Source organism: Hypomesus nipponensis, chromosome 23, assembly GCF_054491055.1.
Source record: "Hypomesus nipponensis isolate SF chromosome 23, ASM5449105v1, whole genome shotgun sequence".
In the NCBI taxonomy this organism is placed as follows: domain Eukaryota; kingdom Metazoa; phylum Chordata; class Actinopteri; order Osmeriformes; family Osmeridae; genus Hypomesus; species Hypomesus nipponensis.
The window spans coordinates 10185001-10207500 of NC_140383.1; the positions used below are offsets into that span (position 1 = coordinate 10185001).

At 48.0% G+C, this 22500-nt stretch overlaps 1 protein-coding gene across 1 annotated transcript in view; it reads left to right on the plus strand.

Moving 5' to 3' along the window:
* Positions 1–22500, plus strand: part of LOC146234157 (ephrin type-A receptor 6-like) — a 94571-nt gene that overhangs the window by 28560 nt on the left and 43511 nt on the right. Inside the window, exon 4 of the mRNA XM_084688240.1 lies at positions 22488–22500. This exon is cut by the window's right edge and continues 143 nt beyond it. Within this exon, the coding sequence (XP_084544366.1) occupies positions 22488–22500 (13 nt within the window). The remainder of the gene's footprint in view (positions 1–22487) is intronic.

Sequence of the window (22500 nt, forward strand, 5' to 3'; positions counted from 1 at the left end):
TCTATCCTGTTTTTCTCCCAGCCTCCTCCTTCACTCCCACTCCCTCCCTGTCCCCCACCCTCTGTCCCTCTCTCCGTAACATATTTCACAGTTGAGTTGAACCCCAACCCTGTGGGCTACATGTAGCCATTTAAATGCCGTGTCAGCCCTGAAACACAGCCCTGCTCATTGTTCCGCCGTTCACACCGGCTAGGCTCGGTTATGATGAGAAACCTCCATGCAAGTGAGCTAGCTCGGAACCACCGAGAGCTGCACCGGAGGCTGCACAAGGCAGTCCCAGGTCACCTCAGCAGCATTGCTGCTCTCTCATCCTAATCATCAGCCCTCCTTCCCCCTCAACTTGACTCTGCCTCAGCCAAGCTCTCTCTCTCTCCTGTTCACTCCACCGACAGCCCGGGTCTCAAATCAAGTCCTGAAATGTTGGACCATGTATGCACTGATTACATCCAGATTACTGGACTCTTTGGAAGGTTACTGAACATAGTTCAATCAGGAGAGACCTGGGATGAGTGAAAGATGTTTATTTACAGAATGATAAATGTACTACAGTGTTTGGAGCTTAGACCCCAGGGAATTATAGATCAACGGGCGCCTGCCCAACATCCGAAGAAGAATCCCCCATGGAGTCCAGACACTGGTGGCGGTGGTGGCAGCCGACGACCAACGAGTCGAAGAGCAGACGAGGAACCGGGTGGCGATGGGGAGGTGGAGGGTCGCACGCATGATAGCATGGACAAACTACACAGGGAGAGACTCGTATTTAAAAGGCACAGGATCATGTGACAGCGTTAATTGATAGACGGGAGGCAACTCGAAATGAACCCAAAAGAAAGCCCGACATAGGAACAGAGGAAGTAGAGCGCTCTTAGCGGGAGGAGTGAGTAGTGGACATTAACGAGTATGCCCGAGTGCAGGGATTGGTCTTGCCTGACTGAACTTGCGCTATGCTTCATATTATATTTCACAGCAGCATAAACAACTGTAAACTGAGATTTAAACCCTTGTCAATGTAAGCCTATCAAGCAAGCATATTTGAGAGCAGATCAACGGCACAAAAGAGCTGAACAGGACTAAAGATGCATGCAGGTAGCTGGATAAAGCCATCCTCGACACCCTTTGCTTCTTCTCAGACAGCCAATCTTCTCTCATGTAATCCCAGTGGTTTGTTCACAATTGTAACCGACACTGTACACACGACCCCACCTTCCCTCTACTGTCTGTTCCTGCTTTCCTCTTCTCTACCCTCCTCCCTGTCTCGAAGTCAACACACTTTCTGTCTCCATCTTTCGATTTCTCACGGTCTCTCAGTCTCTTTCTTTCGGTAAACCCTGAAGTTAACGCCAGAGGATCGTTCTGACATTTCCATCTGGATAGACCCTGACGAGTGTGGGGCTCTCAGCTGTCATTACGCTGTAACCTTCCACTTTTCTTCCAGACTATGGAAACAATTATTAACTTCACTCAAACAAGTGCCGTTCAGACAGCCGATAAGTTAGCAATTTGGGGTAATTGTGTTGTTAGACACACTCAGCTGTGTGTACTTCAGAGAGCTTACCTGCTTATTTTGCCTGACATTTTATTGCTCTTCGAGTCAATGTGAGGGGCTGTACTGTAATTTAATTGTATAAAAAAAATATCATTTATGTGGTCAATTATGTTTTGTGAAAAGCCCCAATTTTTTTTTTTTTTAATGACCACAACAACCCTAACTCTACCATGTAGAAAATAGGTGTTTTGTGAAATATGTAAATATATATTTTTGCTGTTAAATATATTAGCTGTAACAGGTGTGATAGCGGAACTAAAATAAACATTAGTTTATGGATCATAGGCTGTGATGGCAGCTAGCACTACTGTCAATCAGCATTATTGTAATTAGGGGCACCGCCAGGAATTTTGGGCCGCATGAAAAAAAATAAAATAATAATAATTTATATTTATAGTTTTTCAATTTTTGGAATTGTCCGAACTTTTCCCCTTTATACAGCGCCCATGATTATAATTTGTATGTATTTACTTTTTGCAAATAGCTGTTTTAGTTGAAATAGTTTTATTAAACGGTCAGAATAATATATGGGTGTTTCCATGGTTAGAATTGCATCAGTATTGCATCAAATTGCATAAATGATGTACTGTAGCTGACAAGTTTATCTAGCTAGCTAATTTAGTAGCTTGTAACTACTGTAATAACTAGCTACATCGTCACCCTACCCTCCAAGCCAACCTGGGCTTGTTGTTCTTCTACTAAGTTCTAGGTTCTATCTGAGCTGTATGTCTGTTCTGGTGGTGTGTGTTGCCCAGTCCTGTTCCAGCGAGCAATGAGCAGACTGTATCTGTTTTTAGGTGACAGAGTAGGAGGCCCAGACTGTGTCTGCCATCGATGATGCCTCAGCCAGCAGGACACATTGTTTTTACTGAACCACAGAAACTCCATCTGAACTCAGAGCTCAGAAAAATAACAAGTATTTTAACTTTACGTTTTGTGGAAAAGTGAACACCGTTGTAGTGAATTTTCGGAAAAATGCAGTAAAAAGTATCTGCAGGTCGATATTTTGAAGAGCATCTTCAAGGACCAGCTTATTTGGAAAAGCAATGTGTCAGACGTTGCGTGTTAGCAAGCTGCTGCCTTGTCAGCCCTCCGCTCACCGGGCAGACAGAGGGCTGCGGCGATGGAAGTGGTGAGCGTTGGCCCAGCAGAGCGTAGCATTCAGAAGGCTGTCCTGTCTCCGCTGCGATTAGCCCCTCACGCTAACACTCAGACGAACTGGGAGAGGAGAGAAGCGGTGACGGAAAGGACTGGCGTCCCTTGACTGACCCAACATGACTGCACCTCTCACTGCGGGGAGACGTGTCTTGAACCCAACCGCGGCGGAAGAGGAAGACGTCTGACCTGCTGCGTTCCAACATTCATGTTCGCACCCCCATGCAGGCACACAGACACACTTCCGTTCTCTTCTTCCTTTTTATCCTCTCTCTCTCTCTCTCTCTCTCTCTCTCTCTCTCTCTCTCTCTCTCTCTCTCTCTCTCTCTCTCCCTCTCTCTCTCTCTCTCTCTCTCTCTCTCTCTCTCTCTCTCTCTCTCCCTCTCTCTCTCTCTCTCTCTCTCTCTCTCTCTCTCTATATATATATATATATATATCTCTCTCTTTCTTTCCCTCTCTCTCTCTCTCTCTCTATTTCTTTATCTCTCTCTCCCTCCCCCCCTCTCTCTCTCGCTCTCTCCCTCTCTCCAACCTTCCCTACCTCCTCCCTTGATCCCTGTCTCTAGGTAACACTCAGTGTTTTGCAGCAAACCCATTTGTGTGTATGTGCATGTGTGCGTGTGTCAAGAGTAAGAGCTCTTTTGATGGTTATGAATAATGTAACCTCAGTGTTATATCAGGACTTGTTCTCACTGAAAGCTGTCTTGCATATGCGCTTTGCTTAGTATGTGTGTGTGTGTGTGTGTGTGTTGAGTCCTCTCCCCAGAGTGTTGTCATTGGTTGTGTGTGGTTTATGCTACTCTCTCTGAGGACGTGTATTGTATAAAGGCCGGTTAATGGACTTGCCACATGAACTAAAGAAAAGTGAACCAAAATACAGGATTTCAATCATTGTGAAGATGTCCTTTCATAGGAAACCATAATAGCTTATCTAAACCGGCTGTCTGCCTTTCCTTGACATTTTCACCTGTTTATTAATCCAGCCTCAACCTTCTCAACTGAGGCAGGTTTCTGCAGCTATGTGTGATTCAGTGGGTCAGGGTAGGAGAGGCAGCCGATCTTTGTGTGCGTGTGTGCTTGTGCGTGTGTAATGGTGTGTGTGAGTGTGTATGTGTGTGTGTGTAAGACTAATTGTTACGATGGAGTAAACAGGTCATAGGGTTTCCTGTGTAGACGTTTTCAATTACACCCAAACCTAGACCAGAGAGGCCAGACCAACAATTACAGCACATATCCTTCAAGCTGTCACCCAGGTAAATGAGACACGCACAGTCGCACACACATACACACACACATTCGCACACATAAACACACACACACACACACACACACACAAGGACGCACATAAACCCAGAGAAAAGGGAAAAAAGAAGCTTGCCTGGTCTGTATTACACACACACACACACACACACAAACAAGCACACTGAGCAAGTGAAGGTTTGGCGGTGGCTGGTGTTGCAGATGGTTGTTTACAGACAGCTAACAGGAGGTGCACATGACATCAGGAATCGCTAGGTGACATTTTGGGAAAGAGGTGTTTTGGTCTAACAAGTCTGGGTCCTTCAGAACTAATTGGTGGTGTCTGGAGAGGCCTCTCATTGGCTCCCTTTCTGTGGGAGATGTACTGAAACAGAAACTGTGGGGCCGTGTGGATATGGTTGAAATGGGGGCGTGTGTGTGTGTGTGTGGGGGGGGGATTGTGTTTCATTATCAAAGCTTTTTAATTTTAGAATGTTAGCTGGGTTGGCTGTCTGTTTCGATGTCTTCAGATTTACCCCGCCTCTCTCTCTCTCACACACACATACACACACACATACACACATGCACATTCCTAAACTGACTGTCAGTGAAGGACACATCTCTCCCCTCAAGGACAGAGCGGAGGTATATCAAAGAAGGAAGCTTTAACGGCTCTTTATCATGCATGAGAAAACCTCAAAAACACTGTGTGTGTGTAGAGGTGTGTGTGTATATGTGGGCGTGTGTGTGTGTGTGTTTTGTGTGTTCTACAATGAGAGAATACTGTCTGTTCCCAGCATACATAAACATTGTGCCATCTCCCTGTTTAATGGATAGAAGCCTGTGCATGTAACTGCCGTCTGTGGGAATGCCTACTCTATGTTAATCTAGCTCCCTTGAGTTGTCATTAGTCTCAATGTCTCCAATTTGAAGGGATTGAGTCTTGTATCCAAGAAGGTTACGTGGGAAGAATATGAGACGGACCATTGCTGTCTTCCTCCTCTCTGTTCCCTGTTTCAGACAATTTGTACACATGAAACGTGTGGCGAGAAAACACACAATAATGAAAGCTTTGAGTTCCTTAAGAACACAATTAGAAGTCCACAGCCTATGCATCTCAATAGCGTCGAGCTGAATCGTGCCATTAAGACTCAAGTCCTTCAGTAGAACCTAGAAGTAGATTTGGGTGGAAGGGTTTCCCAGGAGTAGACGCCGGGAAGAACACTTGACCTTGAATGTCTTCCAGGTTAACGATGTAATTGAAGGCTGGTGCTGTTGGGATGTGAAGGCAGGCGAATATTGTATGCAAGTAGGATTGATAGAGGAGCAGGATCAAAGAATTTGAATGCACCTGTGCCTATTCGTGTTACAAATGGCAATAAACTTGAAATTTGAACCATTATTCTAACCTGTGAAACCAATAGAACAGTCCCACAGAATAAAAAGCCATGAGTGCCAACTATGACAGAACATCAAATGCAGCTCTACTGGTGTTACGTAAACACTTTCGAGTATTCGATGTATGTAATAGAACAAGGTCTGTCCTGAACCAAGGCTTGACTGGAAGCAGGCCTGAGCAGAACTGGATCTCAGAACCCGAATTAGTGTTAAGATTTGGACCAGATAGAATGTTAAGGTTGGAATGGCCGATTGGAATGTGAACCGAATGGGCCTGATCCTAGATCTGCTGTATGATTAAACTGCCATGCCACCATAGAGGAAGAGCACGTGGGTTGTGAGTTTCTGCACAGGAAGGTCCGCATGTTTGTTTCTCAAGATGGCTCTTATCAAAGATACCCTGAGAAGCTTATGAAGGTTGACTCATCAACAACAACCACGACGACGGCACCATTCCCTGCAGACTCACTTTGCATCCCAGTACTTCAGACACACCTGTTTTTTCCACAAGCGCTCCGTGACCTGTGGCCCCAGAAGCAGTTAGCAAAGAATAAACGCTGCCGGAATGGATTGAGACATAGAAGAGATCCGGGGTTCGGCCGTGGATTGTTTTAGGAGGGGTGGGTTCGATTTGTTTCCACCCACTTCAGATGTACCACTAGTTCTCTGCTATCATCTGCCTAAAGAATGCATTATGCAGATGCTGGCGTGCATATGCGCCAAGTTGCGACGTGAACTTGCTGTGACTTCTGTGTGTTTTTTTTTTTCTCCCTGTATCAGAGTGTTGCTTCAAAGCCCAGAGTGATCAAAGACCAGAGCAGAAATATTCCCCAACGTGCCACTGAGCGGCAAATGCGGGCCCCGCCCGTCCGACGCAGCCGGGGCTCTCTAAACAAAGGAAGCAGGGACGACGCTGACGCTTTTGATGCGGTTTTATTTCGCCAACACAAGGCTGTCAGACACAATCGTCACATTTCAATTTAGATCCGTGCGGATATCCGCACGTCGCTTTTGCTCTCTGCGCGACGTGCGAGATTTCGCGGGTGTTCTTCTGCGCGCGCGCGTTTCGGGGGCACACGCGTGTGCGGTGTGTGCGTGCGTGCGTCCACGCGTTGATGCGTGTGCGTGTGTTCTATTTCTGTGCATAAGCTTTGACACTGAATAAGTCATTAAAGACTGTGTATCATGACACGGCCTAGATACGACATCACAGACATTGTCACACGAAGGGCCCCCGCTCATCATAAATGAAACGCCTCGGGTGCTATATGGGGAAAAAAGACCTGACAATTTGTGTCACGAAAAATAAGATTGAACACAATAAAGGCCCACTAGGGGTTTATAATGATGCTTCACACTGATTGTGGACGACTGGCTTTGCTTCTGTGTCAGTTTGCTGTTTATAGCTTTGTTTTTGTCCCCCCGAAAAAGACACGGGCAGATTTTATACCCAAGAGCCCAATAATCTGAGCCTTTATAAATGTTTAATCTGCCGTGGTGTCGAACATGCATGTTTTATAAGCAGATCTCATTAGAGAGGTGGTTCAGTTTGGGGTTTCTGACCAGCTAATTGAGTCATCACCAGTTCCCCATCAAAAACAACAGCTCTCACCCATCTCCCCCGTCCCCTCGCGCTTCCTCCCATAGGCGTTCACCTGCATCCCTTCATCCCTCCATACAGTGTTCCGGGTGACTGATACCTATGCAGTTTTGAGTGACAATGACCCGAGGGCACGGGCTTAGCTATCAGTAGGTGTCCCTCAGTCTGCCTGTCCACAGCCATGCCTCCCTAGCCAAGCTTGTTAGTCACACTGCAGTTTGGCTTGGCAGAGCCTCGCAATTCTACACACACACACACACACACACACACTGGCTTGGCTGTCCTGTGGATAGGCTTAATCCAGCTGTAGAATGCAGCAGTGATAGCAGAACTGGGCCAGTCACACAGAGTATGCTCAGGGCGGATTTGGGGGCTGAACTGTGGGTGACCTCTCAGAAGTAGAGAGGCACCGTAGGCCCCAAAGTCGGCTCAACTGGATCCGTTTGAATTATGCTGACAACTTTATTGATCCGCCTGAATGTGTGCTTAAGCTGCGGGATGAGTATTTAGGACATGTTTGATAGAATAGTGTCTTTAATGGGTTTGTCTGTGCCAAGACGTTTGCCAGGATGGTGATAGAGAGTCAATTTTAGAGAGAGGCACAACAAATTCCTTAATTTTCAGAGTAGATAACTGGAAATGGAAACGTGTGTTATTTAGTTCAGGTAGATTTATGTTAATGCCTCTGTGTGATTTGTGGTTGAGAGAGCTAGAAGGTGTGTGTGTGTGTGTGTATGTATGTGTGTTACCCACGGTGTATTATAGTGTGATGGTGACAGAACAAAACTACCGCAACTAGCCCTACAGAATTGTACCATTTCATCAGTTTAAACTCCTATCTGTCTCGAGAATGGAACCACACTGCTCTACTTTACATCACCAAATACAGCCGTCTGTCAGCCAGACTCATCTAGTATTTGCAAATAGCAGAAACATGCTAAGTGGCTGAGTGAGTAAGCAAGCACAAGTGGCACATTTAGAGAAACAAAGCAGTATTTTCATTTTTCTGTGACGGCACGCCGTAAATGTGCGATCTTGTAAATGCTTAGCGTGCATGTGTGTGTAGGTTTCGGTCCACATGTCCATGTCCATGTGTACGTGTGTGTGTCTGTATGTGATTGTGTCCATGTGTATGTGTATGTGTGTGTGTCTGTATGTGATTGTGTCCATGTGTATGTGTATGTGTGTGTGTCTGTATGTGATTGTGTCCATGTGTATGTGTATGTGTGTGTGACTGTATGTGATCGTGTCCATGTGTATGTGTACGTGTGTGTGTCTGTATGTGATTGTGTCCATGTGTATGTGTATGTGTCTGTATGTGATCGTGTCCATGTGTATGTGTATGTGTGTGTGACTGTATGTGATCGTGTCCATGTGTATGTGTGTGTGTCTGTATGTGATTGTGTCCATGTGTATGTGTACGTGTGTGTGACTGTATGTGATTGTGTCCATGTGTATGTGTATGTGTGTGTGTCTGTATGTGATTGTGTCCATGTGTATGTGTATGTGTCTGTATGTGATCGTGTCCATGTGTATGTGTACGTGTGTGTGACTGTATGTGATTGTGTCCATGTGTATGTATGTGTGTCCACGTTTTTACTTCCACTTTAATACCCGTTCCTAGCTGCGGGTATTAGGCAGCTCATCTCACTCCCTGCATTACTGCTGATAGATGCTCATTGACCAGCCAGGGAGAGCTGTGGGCCTGATTCATAAGCCAATATACTTGTATAGCGTGTGGAATTGATCTGCCTGTGGACGTCTGCGAGCAAACGCATCCCAGCCCGTCTGTGTTCCGAGCGCCAGTGGAGAGAAAGTGTCTGACGAGCCGCAAGAAAGTTCCGGAACAACGCGGGGACATGGCGATAACGCCGGCGTCGCCTCGCAGAGCCTTAGATGCGCCGACACGCACGGACACACGCGCACACACGTGCACATTCGGAACGACGCATTTCAAGCAGCTCCTTCTTCCCACTCTCACCCAACTCCAGGTCCGTGCTACCTCCCCCCCCTCCCCCACCTCCCCCCCCTCCCCCACCTTCCCCCCCTCCCCCTGCCCCCCCCCCCCCCCAGGGTCAGGGCCGTGACAATGATCAGTGCTACACATGTATGACAGGATCTGGAAGGCACGGCACTGCCCTCCAGGTGCCCGCGTCCAGCATATCCACCTGATGGCCGTCTGCCTGGTGTCACACACGCAGAGAGAGAGAGAGACACACACACACACACACACACATCCTCCCTCCCCTTTCTGTCTCGATTTCTTTCTCGATTTCAATCTGGATTTCGAAAAAATGACACGGTAAGTCCCAATTATGGTGTTTCAAAGCCATGCACACTTCCTCCGAACCCCCCACTCCAACACACACGCACATGGACACACACACATGCCGGTAGGGAGAAAAAGCTCTGATTCAGTGACGGCGATGAAAGGGAGATTTGAAAGGGATCGTTTTGTTTCATGTATGACAGGATCAGTGGTGATGTCTTCATTTAGGTGCTGGGTCCACAGCACTGCAAATGGCTTGCAGCTTTATTTAGTAGATCCTGTCATGAATTAGTTAGTAGAGGATATAAACTCCCCACAGAGGTCATCGAGACAGAGAGAAGGGAAGTTTAGAAGGAGAGAGAGAGAGAGCGTGCAAGAGATAGAGATAGATATGGGATAGAGCGAGAGGGCCTGCCAGGTAGAAAAACTATGCTGTAAGAAAGTGGCATAGAACGACATGTTTTTTTGTGCTGATAAACCGCACTGCACCCACAGGCACACACACACATACATAATCAGACACACACACACACACAGACAGGCTCAGACATAAATACCTACACTTCTACCCAGCTATTCTGAGGGGTGTAACTAAGCCCCAGTCCACCCTCTGCACTTCTCCTAATAGACCACTGCACAAACTCTCTCCTCGCTGATGAGATGAGAACCATCATTTAGCATGAGGCCCGCCCACACTGGCAAACACACACACACACTCACACACACTCACACACACACCCTCCCACGGCTAACTGTGGAATACTAATATCCCTTTCCCACTCTCAGTAAGATCCCCTGGTGACAGTGAAGGTGAGGTAGGATTTGAACGGCTTCTCTCTGCCGCCCTGGGCCTCCTTCCACGCTGGCTTAGCTGCTTGAGTGTTCTACCTCAAATCACTTTGTTCACGTCGAAGTACAGCTGATGTGCCTGGAGTTTGCGCGCGGGGTTGGTGCAGGTGAGCTTTGCGGGCGGGTCGAGGCGTATTTCAAGGCGTGCGTTATGGGTGTGTATGTTGTGCTGGTTGTGTTCGTGTGTTTTTGTGTGTGTGTGTGGGGGGGGGGGGGGGGGGGGGGTTTGGGGAAGAAGCTGCTGAAGCTAACTAGTGGTCAACCCGTCTGCAGCTCCCTGGGAGAGCAGCATTAGCATTTCAAAGCAGCAGGGCTTCAGTAAACATGCTCCGTGCTTCCATCTGCTACCTATCCCCCTGGAGGAGACAAACAGAGACGCAGCCTGACGGCTCCTCAGCACCAACAGCTCCCCCCCCCCCCTCTCTCTCTCTCTCTCTCTCTCGTTCTCTCTCTCTCTCTCTCTCTCTCTCTCTCTCTTCTCTCTCTCTGTCTCTTTCTCTCTCTCTTTCTCGTTCTCTCTCCCTCTCTCTCTCTACCCCTCTCTCCCTCTCTCTTTCTCTCTCTTCTCTCTCCCTGTCTATTTCTGTCTCCTCTTTTTCTTCCTCCTCTCCCTCCCTCTCACTCTGTCTCCCCTTCACTACATCCCCTTATCCCAGTCAGATGGTTGAGGTTTATAATGGGAGATAGCGCTATCCAGGTATTAGTACACCAGATGGTAAGCAGCAAAGAAGAGCAGTTAAACACATTCATTATTTCATACTTACCGCACAAACATGATCCCTCTGTTTGATTTTAGCCTCTGTTCAGAGTTCATTTCAGGTTCAAAACCAAATACCATTCATTCTTTTTTCACTTTTAATGTTTTGTTAGCCTGCTGGAAACTCAATTGAGTTCATTCAAATCAGTGTCCAGATATTTAGAACATTTCCCTCAGGGATAACCAATCCAGTTTGATGCAGATGACAGACACTAGGCAGCTTGAAGCTCCACAGTATGTCCATGTTCGTCCCTGCAGAGGCTGAACGGACAAGCCTGTCAGCAGCTAGCAAGAGCCCTGCCCATCTGATTTATCTGTCTGATAGGAGTGTCAGAGAGTCAGGATGTTACACAGACAGAATCTATTACAGTATTGATCTGCTCTGGCAATTAGGTGGCAATGAGAATTCCTCATCTTTCGTTTCTCCCTCTCCCTCTCCCTCTCTGATATTGAAAGGGGGATAAAGTGCCCACTATAATGGAAGAAATGAGCCGAAGGCTGGATGATACAGGAGGAAAGGTGTGTATGTAGATGTGTGTGTGTGTATCTGTGTGTGTGTGTGGGGTGCGAGAATACTGGGATGTCTGGTGTTTCAGGATTAGTGGGGAGATTTTCTGAAACGGACGACAGGTGTGTGTGTGTGTGCATTTGGCTTGCGTGCTAGGTGTGTGCGCACATGTGTCTGCGTGTCTTCATTAAGCCCTGAATTAAGCTCTCCTCTTGTCACCGCTTGTTTACCCCCTCCATCCCCCTCCCCGTATTCTCACTGGCATTTCTCAAACCTCATCCACGATGGCTGCTAATTGGCTGTCGTGGCACTTGAGGAGCCTCGCGGTGCCTCTCATTTGCTCTCCTTCAATCCGCGTCATTAAAAAAGTTGGGAAAAGCAAAAACTTCCCGTCTTTCTCGGGTGGCGCCGTTCACGTACGCCTCTCTCCGCTTGGTGCCGTCTGAGAACAGAGTGGCCAAGTGTTTCATGCTTATCTGTTCTACCTCCATCCACATTCTGACAGCCACATCACAGGGACGGCACAAAGTCGACTGCTGACTCTGCAGTAGAGAAGTTGGGTACGGTCCTGTCACATCCAGTAAAAGTTGGCTGGATTGACTTGTTTTTGACGAGTTGGCAGCGGGTGCAACAGCACCTGCCAGAAAACAGTGAAACACAGAATCCAGGGCGTGGCCATCCTGGAGACCTGGCACAAGCAGTTCTCAAACAAAATCACGATTATTTCCACTTATTCAGCTGATTCAATTTATGTTGATTTTACTGTTAGTTTTTTTAAATCAGAGCAATAAAGTTCAAGTTCAAGAATTTCCAGGAGATCCAACCTCGGTGGATAGTGGATCTGAACCCATTTGACTCGCTTGATCGTCCGACCAGCCCAGAGAAGCACTGTGTACTCATCAGACAGAGATAGGAGATGTTTCCTCAGCTTTCTCCCTCCAACCCCATCTCTCCCTTTCTCCAACTTGCCCTCTCTGTCTCTCTCTCTTTCTCTCTCCTCACCGCAGGACATGTGGGCCCGAACTCTGTCATCCCAACAAGATTCCCCACGGGGGGGGGGGGGGGGGGGGGGCTGATATATCACAGCCAGACACACGTCCGAAACACACGGTCACACACATCCCACAGACACAGCTCCATCAGCAGTCTGTCTCCGAAGACTCCAAGGTTATTCTGAGCGTGCCGGTCGGTGCCGTACGAGAAGCCAAGCTGCGACTTCAGTAGGAGAACAGGCCCTCCGGTGCTGCGGTGTCTCCCGTCAGAACAGTGAGCCCGGCAGACTGGCTCCGAGGGCTGCCTCTGACATGCACGCCTCGCCTTTCCACCCCGCGAGCAAGGGGGTTCATTAAATGGACATCACACAGACCTCAGCGTGCGTTCTGACTGATGGATCGGGTGGCTCCCGCGGAGACAGCTGTGGCGTTGAGGCTGTTGCCCTGCGTGCTGTCATTAGCCAGGCAGGTCCTTGTACTGGTAGGACAGGGCGTGGGGGGGGGGGGGGGGCTGGGGGGGAGGGGACTGGGGGGGGGGGGGGCTGATGGATCTGCCATGGTGGCTAATTAACATCCTGACTTGCTCTGCTCCGTCATCACCGTGTTTCCAGGGGAGAGGAGGCAAGAAGGCTAAATTGCCTGGGAGTTTTCATTTGCATGGCTGTGCAGGGTGGTACCTGCTCTATTTGTGTGTGTGTGTGTGTGTTTTGGGGGGAGAGTCTAATTTACCTACCAGAGAGGTGTTTTCAGACTTGGCTTAATCGCAAAAGATTATGGGTAAAGGAAGTGAAACGTATTCCCATTGTAAGTTGGAGAGCCCCCTGCAGGTACCAGTGTGTGCGCCGTGATTTCACATCTTTCTGACGTGCTGGGTTTTTATGATGTGCAGAAGCCTTGAAGGGCTTACTGGGTGTTAATTGCCAGGCAGTGTTCAGACGATTGTTTGAGTAATTAAATCCTTTCGGTTCGAGTTTAGAGGCGCGCATGTTTGTGTGGGCGGGTCATGCCTGAGCACAGCTCTCTTAAACGCACTCCATGGTTCTCTGTGGATCCACACTCATGCAAGTGTGTGAACGTGCGTGTTTATGTGCGAGAAAGAGAGAACGTGTGTTTTCAGACACCAGACATTCAGACAGGCACCTGATATCAGCGGGGCAGAGTGGAACCTTCACCCTTCAGAGAGTCAGCATCTCCGGCTCTTTCTCTTCTCCCTCCGTCTTTTTCCCCGCTCCGTCTAACCCGTGTCCTCCACTCATTTCACCACCACCCGCCTCCCTGCCGCCCTTACCTTCACAGCCTTTTCCCTTCTTCTCCGCCCTCTCCCTCAACAACTTACTTACCAACCAGTTACCAACCCCCACCCCTCCTGACAGGCCTCATATGACAGACGATGATAGGCAGGCCTCACAACTAGGGGCCATTTAGCGGCCAGCAGCCAAATTGCACGGACCAGCGGTGTCCAGCTGCGCTGGTGACAGCTTTAATTTGCAGCCGGCGGTCAACATGATTAAAGAGCCACGGGAAGCCTTCACACAGGAACCCAGCTATGTTAGGCACAGACAGGCTGGCATCAAGACCATGCTCTGGACTAGCACGTGCACAGACAGCCACAGAAGCAGGATATGCAAACGCACTGTTCATTCCTGGACTTACTTTGCAGGCAGAATGGCAAGTCGACAGGCAGGCAGTCATTTTGCGAAGCACTAGGAACTGATGCATTTAGATGTGATTTATTGATCGTTTGGATCATATTAGTGCACCCACTGTGTTCTGTTAAAATACAATAACACATTTCACACCCTGTGTTTGGATGAAATGCAATAATACAAAACTAATCAGCCTCATGACAATGTTTTGATTTGTAAAACCTGAGTGAATTGTTTGTTTTTTTCCCCTCAGCTTTGATATGAAACGTAGACTGTGAAGAAATGCATCCCCAACTGTAATGAAGTTTTACTGATGTTTGACTTCTCATCCTCTACCAATAAGGATGCAAATAAAGATGATACAAAGGCTTTATCATTTCATCTTCATACAAATGTACATGCACACACACACACACATGCATGTACACACACTCCCACAAACTCACAGACCCCCACACACGAGCGCACACATACACACACAAAGACGCTAACACAGTCACGCACACACACATGCAAAATCAAACTAGTTCAACAAAGTGTACATAAAGACACACGCGTCTACACATTCACACACATACTGGGATAGAGTTCCTTGGAGATCAGATTCATTAGTTGAATACCACCCAGTGGAGGTGCTATCTTCCACTCCTAGAACTCCTATTAGGACCATCTGAATTAATTCTCTCTCTGCCATTTGCTGTTATCGCGTCCTATAAAAACAACATATCAAATCGGAATTGAATATAAAAGGATTTGGAAATGTAGCATTCATCAGCTTATTTCTCCATAAGCAGTAATTGATATTTGAGGCCTGTTTTGCACCAAGCCTTTCTGAAATGAGCTTCGGAGGGCATGAAAATAGCTGAGGCGGGTGAAATGAAATTGGCTGTGTGCTCGTGCATGAGAGAACTGGATTATCCCGGCATAATGTAGGAGTTATTAAACACTATTACACTCCACAGATCAGAAGCTAGCTCTGAGGATATACTACTATATCTGACTACAGTAGAGTATCCCAGTACGTGTTTGTGTGTGTGTGTGTGTGTGTGTGTGTGTGTGTGTGTGTGTGTGTCTGCTTTGCATGTAGGTAATGCATCCTACAAATTATATGACTGTACAGTAAGTCAAAGCATGGGAAATTAAACGCACCAATTTGCTGTAATGTAAATTACAAGAGCCATGAATATGATTATCACACATCTTTAATCTTTACATCATGTCCCATAAAGAAGAGCCGTAAGGGCAGAGTTAAAGAGACTATCAAATCGAATAGTGTCGAGGAACCCGAGCAGAACTCGTGCTTTTATACCTGACATTTGTCTTTGTGAACTGTAAAATGTTCCTTCTCTTTGAAACGCATTACCTTGCGCCGTGTGTTTGCGCGGGGGTATGGCCATGTGGGTTCGCCACGGCCACGGCCAATGCTGCCACCTGCCACCCAGGCCCAGGTGGCAACCTCACCAAGCCAGACTGGATCACTAACAGTGATAAAGCTGGCTGGCAGTGCCCATCAGAGTGTGTTTGGGAGACGGAGCGGCCTGTCAGTTCTGCCAGCGTCGGGCATTATTAGGTGTCAGGGAGTATGAGGACGATGTCTGCTCCTCGGCTCAGGCTGGGAGGGGGACAGCTGGGAAGCTATGGGGAACAGGCAGGAAACCACTGCTGACACACGACTAGCGGCTGGCTAGTTCCATGGACTGCTGACAGAGAGATTGTCTTTTGAGCTAACTGACTGATTCACTGGCTGAGTGATGCGCTGTGGTTGTTAGCATTTCAATAGCTCACTGTCCCAAGCCTTGTCAGTATAGATCTGACCTCTGGGGCTATGTTTTTCTTCAACACAGGTCAGTATAAATAATGCAAGTAGATGATCTGAGAAGATTACAGTTCCTGATAAGTCCCCCCCCCCCCCCCCCCAACTCAACACATTCAAAACAAATACTGTATATGGTCCTATGATTCCGAGCATTTATGATATGCAATTAAAATGTGCAACAACAACAAAAATAGTACATATATTTAAATAGCACAATGTTGTCTCTTTGGCAGGTGGCTAATTAGGGCCTTGTTGTTGATTCAGACGCCTGTGGCATGCTGGGACAGTCTGGCGACCCAGTTTGTGTGTGGGCTTACCCAAAGCCTGCTGAATAGTTGCTTCAGCATGGCTACATGGCCAACAGAAAGCCACCTCAGTTTACCTGGACAGATCACTGCTTCAGCCTTCTGGGGGCGAGGGGGGGGGGGGGGGTGTTCAGATGAAGCCTGTTAGAGCTGGTGGAGGTGGAGGGAGGTCAGGGGTGGGGAGGAGTAATGGAGACTGGTAGGGCCATATGAACCGCGAAACCGTTCTGGCTCCACAATGGGATTCTGTCTGCAGAATTAGCCTGGTGTGCTTTAGTGTGTTGGACATCATGCAGTAGTCTGTGGTTTACCTCACCCAAATCCTAAACAGGCTGTTTGTGTGTGCAACTAAACTACAGTGAACCGTAAAACATCAAACTTTGTGTGATACAAGATACAAGTTAGTGTGAGTGTGGACAGTGATGGAGTGTCGTTATGAGTGAGTGCTGCTGATGGCTGTGCCGTGCTTTCTGTGCAGATTGTTAATGAGTAGAGCTGGCTCCATGTGCTCCTCTTTCCTCCTAATCACTGGCAAATGCTTCCTGCTAGACTTATGAAGGACCATTTCATCATCCACGATGATTACAGTTCGAGAGAACTTTGTCTGTGCTAAGCACTTTCCCGTGAATCTTTAACTCTGACTCCATTTTGAATTCACTTTGCAGTTTGGGACCTGAACATTTAGGCTAGCTGTAAAACCATAATTTCTGTTCTATAGACTTAAATTACATTTTTAGTTACAGCTTTATGATATTTACTGTACAAAGTAATGTAATATCTTGTTAACTCAAGACTAACTATAAGTAAGTGGGTAAGTATTATGCAAATTGTATTCTATCTTGTGACATATTTTGTTGGTAGGTGTTTGGATCATATTCTGCTCTCCTTCTCACAGCTTTGACTGTCAATACCAATATTCACAGAATTCTCAAAATAAATGTGTCTACAGTGGATGAGTTGTTTTTTCATGCAGTGCAGGATGTTACTGTTTGTGCCACTTTCCATTGTAACACCTTTCGATGTGACGATCTTCTCATCTTGTGGAGTACAATTACATGCAGCTGTCTGAGAGCGAGAATATCTGCTGTCCAGATTAACCAGATGTTTTAGATTCTACATTTAGACATGATGTTACTGCTGCTATCCATAAAACATAAAATTCTGCAGTTTAAAACCCCTTTAAATCTCGACAATCATCCTAATCTTAATGCCTTTCACTATTTCCTGACTAAAACCAAATGATGTTTACGTAAAGTGAGAGCCGGAACACGATCAAACTGGACTCTCTGACACATCTGCTGAGCAGTCCTTGTTGTACTGAACAATGATTGAGGATGTAAAAGATTGCCATGAAGGCTTTGCCGTCTCTGTTCTCCCTCTCTTATCATCTCTGCCAACTGACAAAGTTCCACTCTCCGCTAATGGCCATGTGTCTATGAGAAATGTTCACAAACCGCCTCCTTCACGATCCTTTTCCTTCGAAAGCAGTGGAAGATCGCTAAAACCATCCCTAAATGTGCAAACATCTGCTTCTGCAATGTTGTCTCTCCCTTACAGAGCAGTCTGTTTAGGCCTATGTGGGATAATACTTAGATGCACTGTACATGAAATTAGCTTAAAAAACGTATTATGGACACAGTTTAAAGTAGACTTAACATCATACTGGTTTAACCGACAAATCGATTTGAACCCTTATCAGCTCCAAAGTTGTTGTTCGAAGCCTTTTGTTTGTTTGTGTTCTGGAATGGCAGAGCCATTGTTTGTTTTCCGTGAGAGGTTTTTATGGTAATGAAATCTCTGGTGAAGATGATTCGCGGTGATTTAGTGCAATGTTAAAACTCCGATCAGCATCGATCATGCGTAAGGGAAGTTGGGGTGAGTCACGGCAATCTTCAGAACACCTTATTAAGTATTCATTAACTTTGTTTTTGGCCATTAGTAATCCATACAAACTGCTGCATTCTCTCATCCTGGGAGGTAAATAGCCTACATGCTCGAGCTTTGATAATTAAAATGCAGATAATGAATTTGTTGAAGGGCGGGAGAATGGGTTGAGTGCTGTTAAGCAGCTGTTTGGGGCAATGGAGAGTACAACACCTCGAAAGACTAGAGAAGAAGTCTCTTCGTCGAACCACAAGTGCCCCTGCATGACTGCGTGACTCCGCCCTCCACGGCTGACCTTGTGCTTCTTGAATACGGCCAAACTCTGTCTGGATCTGTGACAGGCTTCAGGCACTTGCACGGGATCTGTTTCCTCTACCGCACGAGATCTTTAGGCCGCAGTAAAGGTTGAGATGTCGAAAAGCTTGCGGTTGGAGATCCACCATACAACCCTGGGTGTGTTGGGCGCCCTCACCTTAAATACATTTATACTATTACCACCCAAAGCATTGTCTCTGTGGTGCAGCAATGCCCCATAAAAAACCTATTCCCCAGTGTTTGGCAGCCCTCTTCCCGGCATTGCTTTGTCTCTTGCAAAGATTTAAGGGAAGAATTGTACTTTCCTGCCCCAGAGCTGGGCTGTAACGGATGTCTTCTGAAAGCTTTACTGCTCTGTTAGTTCATTTGGCCAAAGACTCTTTCTACAGAGCGATAAACATATCTGTAAAAGAACACCCGACTGACCTCTGAGAGGTCCATAAAACGGGTCACTGTTCAATTCCTCGCTAAGATAATGTCACTGATATATTACTGATGACACTGTATGGACCTCCACAGTCTGTGCAGTGTACCGCCTGCAACTTGTGGCTGGCTAGCTCTTTGTTTCTCTCCATATAGTCTCCCTGTCTCTTTTTCTCTCAATCTTTTTTCACTCTGTATCTTTCTCACCAAATCTCCTATTTGTTATCTCCACCCAGTTCCCTTTCGCTCTTTCTAAAGCAGGCTTTAAAAAAACAGACGCCATCCTTTGTAGAACCAACAGCCTTTACGCTTTCACCAACTGTTGGCAGTGTTAAGTCCAAAGGATGAAAGACTATTAAAGCAGTCAAAGTTTACCTCTGTGACATGGAGGAAACAGTTTCAGGATTGTACCTCAGGTACCTGAGAAGCAGGGACAGGAGAGAAAGGCACAGGACAGTGGGCGGCTAAGCTATCCAGGACCAGCTTATCTCTGCTACATACCTAGGAAACACTCTGTTTTGCAAGGGAAGGGCTTGTTGATCCCCGAGTGGCATGCTGAGATTGAGATCTGACTCGTTGTCGTTCCGATTAGATCGGGGACATAAAGGTGAGCGACGCAGGGAAGAGGCGGGCGCCCGGGTACGAGGGATCTCTGAGATATCAAAACGTAAACAGAGCTGAGGCCGGCCTGCCCTGAGGGGGGAAGCTGAGAGGGCGGGGGCGTGGCGTGGGGAGAGGGAGGGAGGGAGGGAGGGAGGGAGGGAGGGAGGGAGGGAGGGAGGGAGGGAGGGAGGGAGGGAGGGAGGGAGGGAGGGAGGGAGGGAGGGAGGGAGGGAGGGAGGGAGGGAGGGAGGGAGGGAGGGAGGGAGGGAGGGAGGGAGGGAGGGAGGGAGGGAGGGAGGGAGGGAGGGAGCAGGACTCGAGTGTGAGAGAGGGCCGAAAGAGAGATGGACTGCATGCGCTTCCGGTCGCGCCTGTGAGGTCGCGATTGGAAATGAGGATGATGATGAGGACGACGATTGCACATAAGTGTTGTGTCCTTCTGCAATCGGGTAATGAAGAGCCTGAGAGCAGAGCACAGGGGGGAGTGAACAGAGGGAAGGGAAGAGGCAGGAAGTAAGATGACAAGGGACACGCTAGCAGAGAAGCAGGACGGGATGGTGCAGCTGACGAATAGGATTGACAGATATGAAGGGGCAGGACTCAGGAAATAAGAACATTTCCAAATGGTCACGGAGAGTCGTAAATATCTGAACATCAGCTATCGACCACCTGTTTGTTGTTTTGTTTGATACTGAAGGGCAATATCAGGTAGCTTAGCAGCTATGGTAACGGCAGCTACGGTATCAGCTTTGAGCATCCATATCTCCCCAAGGCGGAAATGATAGATGATCATCTATGCAGAGTTGAAGTGGGGCCCGGATTTCCTTAATATCTACACCATGTGTACTCAGAGATAGAAAGAGACGCCTATGTTTGCCTTCAGGCAGGGAGAAATGCAATATGACACCACCACGTTTTTCATCAGTGAGCCAAGTTGAGGAGATCAGGATTGAATACAGGCTCATTCTCCATACGCTTTATACATATATATCTTCCCAGGATGCATCTCTCACCTCTGCGATATCTCATCACCACATCTCGTCCTCCTCACGCTTTTTTTGATTTCAAGAGCTGAACTATTCTGCAACATTTGTTGATGTGGTTCTGCAAGTAAATGCTGCAGAATTGTGCTCCTCTTGGAATCGCTGCTCTTCGCCGACGCCCTGGAAAGATCCATCATCGCCTATTCCCAAGCTCGCACGAAGACAGAGATGCACACACAGGCCTACACGGGAATGCCTGCAGACACACACGCATGCGCAGACACACACACACCAAACAGGTTGGCAAGCAGACCAGCAGCCAGATATGAAAAGTCGACATGCAGGCACACAGCCAGCCAGACCACCCGGTCATACAGGCAGGCACACACACACAGAGACCCAAACACACACACACGCTGGCCAACAGACAGGTCCAGTCCCCCCCCGTCCCCCCCCCCCCACACACACACACACATCTGCTGTGGAGTGAGCCAGCCCTGGCAGCCCGCTCCGGTTCTGTTCTGGTTCAGTGAGTGGAGAGTCTGGTAGGCTGCTGATGGGTCTGAAAGGCCCAGCTTCTGGATGCCTTCCAGAGCTCATTAACCTTGGGATGGAGTCCTAGAGTGAGTGCACAACCTCCCGGGTCCTCGGGTCAGAATGCGGTTCTCCTCCACGCCACACACACACACACTTATATCGGACTGACTCTGCACACACAGACGCACACACACACTCACACCGCACACATGCTCACACCCCGCTCGATCTACAACCGGGTCAAAACAGGCGCTCACGGTCCTCACTGCATTCACAATTTGCATACTGGTTAGACCATTAGTTCGCCATGCTATCACGAATGATTTGCAACCTTCACCCATTTTCTTCGAATGAGTGCGAATGAAGCAAAACGACGAACCTGCCAAATGCCGGACTTATCCAAATGGAAAGGCGGTGAATGAAATAGGCAGCTCCTTTACTTCAGTGTAAATCGTCGCACTGTACCTCATCCCTGTCCTGTCTGATTTGTGTGTGTGTGTGTGCTGTTACCAGGAGTAGTTCTGTGAGCGGCTCTCGGGACGCATGGTCAGGAAGATTGTTCTAGCACAGGAAGCCTTGGCCCCGGCACTCACAGACCCACCCGGCCAGACAGATTGCAGAGGAGTGCTGGGTGGTTAGAGAACGTCCCTGGCTTGGCTTTTGTGAAGGTCAGGCAGCGGCATCATTAGGCTGACTGTCTAAAAACAGGCCTCGGAAGGGGAATAAGTGAGTGACAGTTTTGGACTCAAGGACACACATGTATCAGGGGTTAATGACACAGGCAGCCTTGGGCCTCTGTAGGGAGACGTCACTCATCACACTGATACACCACCCCCCCCCCCCCCCGTAATGGAGCGCGTGTCGGCGTGTGCTTGTCGTCCACTGTGTGTATGTGTGTCTGTGTGCGCGCGTTTCCTGTGCCTTGTGTCCTAATTGTCTAGATTTGATCAGAACGGTCATGGTCTCGGGGCCCAACACCCCTCCGAAGCGCCATTTATCACAGGAAGAAATGGAGAGACACAAAGGCACTCAGTGCTTCAAGGTGAAGCCCTCAAATGCCTCAGCTTGTGTTACCTTGTTAAATCGATGGGCACTGTGACAGGCGGCAGAAGTGGAATTCTCGAACTGCGCGTCGGGGCCAGGAGTCTCTGAGTGTGTGGATTTCTGTGTGGCCGTGTGTGTTGGTTGCGGACCATCCGTTAGAGGTTGAGAGGGATTGAAAATGCCATTGGTCCCAGAGGCCCAGAGTCTGTCTGAGCAGACTGCGGGGTAAGAGGGAGTTTGGAGGTGGGGGGGAGGGGGGAATGGAGTTTAGGAGAAGACGGGTGTGATGGAGGGTATTGGAGGGAGGAGGAGAAGAAAGGTGAAAGGGGTCTTATTTCCTTAAATTTTTCATTTCACCTATATAACTCGACTGAGAATAAATCAATGCGGGTGGATAGAGTTTAAATTCAAGCGGAGGAGAGTCAGGGTAGATCAGTCGGGGAGAATATCCTGGCTGCAATGTTTTGGCATTAAACCTGTCTATATCTCCTCTCTCCCCTCACTCCCTGTTTCTCTCTCTCCCCCCCCCCTCCTCTTTCTCTCTCACTTGCGTCCTCTTTCTCTCACGTGCTCGCTCGCTCTCCCTCTCCCCTGTCTCCCCCTTATCTCTATCCGTAGCGTGTCGGCCAGG